At 31.6% G+C, this 2,316-nt stretch overlaps 1 protein-coding gene across 1 annotated transcript in view; it reads right to left on the bottom strand.

Moving 5' to 3' along the window:
* Window positions 1-2,051, bottom strand: part of DSG1 (desmoglein 1) — a 36,766-nt gene extending 34,715 nt beyond the window's left edge. The window contains exon 1 of the mRNA XM_008582061.1: window positions 2,004-2,051. Coding sequence (XP_008580283.1) covers window positions 2,004-2,051 — 48 coding nt within the window. The remainder of the gene's footprint in view (window positions 1-2,003) is intronic.
* Between the last annotated feature and the right edge of the window lie 265 nt (window positions 2,052-2,316).

Below are 2,316 nucleotides of genomic sequence, written 5' to 3'. Positions count from 1 at the left end.
TAGACTTTTTTATTTTCTTTTTTGGTAAAGGCAAACAGTCATAGTGAGGTTAGCAGAAAGGAAATTGGAAGAGTTTGCTATAGTAGTGGTTGTCTTTAGGAAAAAAAAATATTTTAAAGCAAAAAGCAGATTAGATAATTAAAGGACAATTACCAAAATCATCTGGTAAATTCAGTCATAAAAATAAATTATAATCTTTAAAACCTTAGAAAGTGAAATGTTTTATAAAAAAAGTAATGATGTCAATTTGAAAATGAAACATTGTAATCCATTATAAGATTTTTGAGAAATAACTTCCACTATGCATATGAGAAACAATGCATATGAGAAACTTGTGATTGATTCCAAAGTAAAATATGGAAAACTCTCCCCACCCCCCAAACAAACCCAGAGACAAAAAACTATCCAGGCTCAGAAAATAAAGTACAAATGCCCAGAAACCTCTTTCTAGAGATAGAAATTTCAGAGAGGATGTATGATTTTTATAAAATAATACATTTTATTCAAGAATGATTAAGAAGTGCCTATTTAAAGAAATTTTATAGGATGTAATTAATTAGAAATAATCATATAAATTAAGGAATAAGGCGTATCTTATAGATTTCAGTGTAAGTTAGTAATTATTCATCTGAACAAACTTTAATCAGTTGAAACTATAACAGTCTTTAATGGATATAACTTACATGAAATTAAAAATAAAAGTATTTGATTATTTGGCAATACAGAAATGCTCCTGTGTTCAAATGACATACTGTGTAACGCTCATTGATCTTTGCTGCCATGTGCCAAGTTATGATACCAAATGATCCTAAAAATCCATTAAAAGTTCCATGAAACAGAACTAATGTATGAAGAGCAGCTTAAAACTAAAACTACCAGCTTATTGATGTTCATTTATAAATAAATCCACTGATTATAACCCCTCTTAACTAATAAACTGAATTCAAACTAACCAGCATATCTTGAAACAAAGATTCAACTTGTTATTGTACAACCCCAACATTCCAGTTCAAAAATTAAGCAAGTAGAAACAAATATAAACCACAGTACTACATCCTGCCAAGCTGGAGGGCAATTTACCTGGCACCTGTCTATCTGGATTACATTAACCTTACTGTGAGAGATACTATGATCTTAAAATTTTGTCTGAAAGTAAAATTGACATAATACATTGGTGTTGTACTTAATATTATATCTAAAAAGAGAAAACTAAAAACAGGAAAGGAGGCAATGATAAAACGTTTCATTTCATTTGTCTGACCATCAAACATACAACTTTTACATCACAGTTATTACTGACCTTCCAGTAGTAAAAACAGTATAGTAATAATTATACGTACTCCCTAATTATAGCCATTCTTTCACTTACTATGTCATTTATAAATCTTCTACACCACCATTTTTTTGAAAATTAAAAATGGCATTTTAAATAAAATCATAGTTAAACAGTGTGGGGCTTTCAATATTAGTGGTATCAAAACCACTAACCACATATCGAACTGACAAGATTATTTGGATAGTGAGGCCAGTCACAAACTGCTATGATTTTAATTCATACAAGAACTATTTTTATGTTTTAAAAATTATAGTGACTCTGCTACCAAAGATACCAAAAGAATGAAAAAATGTTTATGTTAAAAATCAGAACACACCTGCAATATTTAGTTCAAAAGCACTTGCAAAAGAGAATTTGAACAACAAAGTGCTACTAAGTAGTGATATGAATTTCCTGAATTCAATGTTTTCCCGGCATGACTTAGCAATGACTTCAGTGTCAGAGATGTGATACAATGAGTTGACACTGATGTCTGTTAATATGACCTTGAGTCTTCAATTAAAGAGCGAAACACTGTTTAAAAATCTAGTTCATAAAATCACCTTGTCATTAACATAAACTTTTATTGGGTTTAGGTTAGAAGTACCACTAAATAACATTTTCTAAAAAGTTCTCACTTGTTTACATTGAGAATAATTATGAAGGATTTTTAACTGAATGCACTTACCAGAAAAATGAACAGCACGGCAGCTGTTCTGAAGAAGTGCCAGTCCATGGCTGCTGGGTTTCCTTACATCCAAGACCAAGGGAATTTTGTTTGTTCTTCTCTGTTCTTTTTCTTTCTCCCACTCAGCTGGTGTCTGATTAAAATAATTTCTCAGTAGATGTTCTTACATGCAGGCTTTGAGGTGTTTCTGCCTTCCTCTGGGAGAAGGATTGAAGGTACGTATAACCAGTCTGGGTCCCCTCCCTAAAAACTTGGGCTGGTCTCATTGAAATGCTTGACAAGATCATCATTGCTCCCAGGTAAAAGCTTAGGG

This window comes from Galeopterus variegatus, unplaced genomic scaffold (genome assembly GCF_000696425.1).
Source record: "Galeopterus variegatus unplaced genomic scaffold, G_variegatus-3.0.2 Scaffold2508, whole genome shotgun sequence".
NCBI classification, from domain to species: domain Eukaryota; kingdom Metazoa; phylum Chordata; class Mammalia; order Dermoptera; family Cynocephalidae; genus Galeopterus; species Galeopterus variegatus.
The sequence above is the reverse complement of the archived record's forward strand: the minus strand, read 5'-3'. Positions and strand labels throughout refer to the sequence as shown.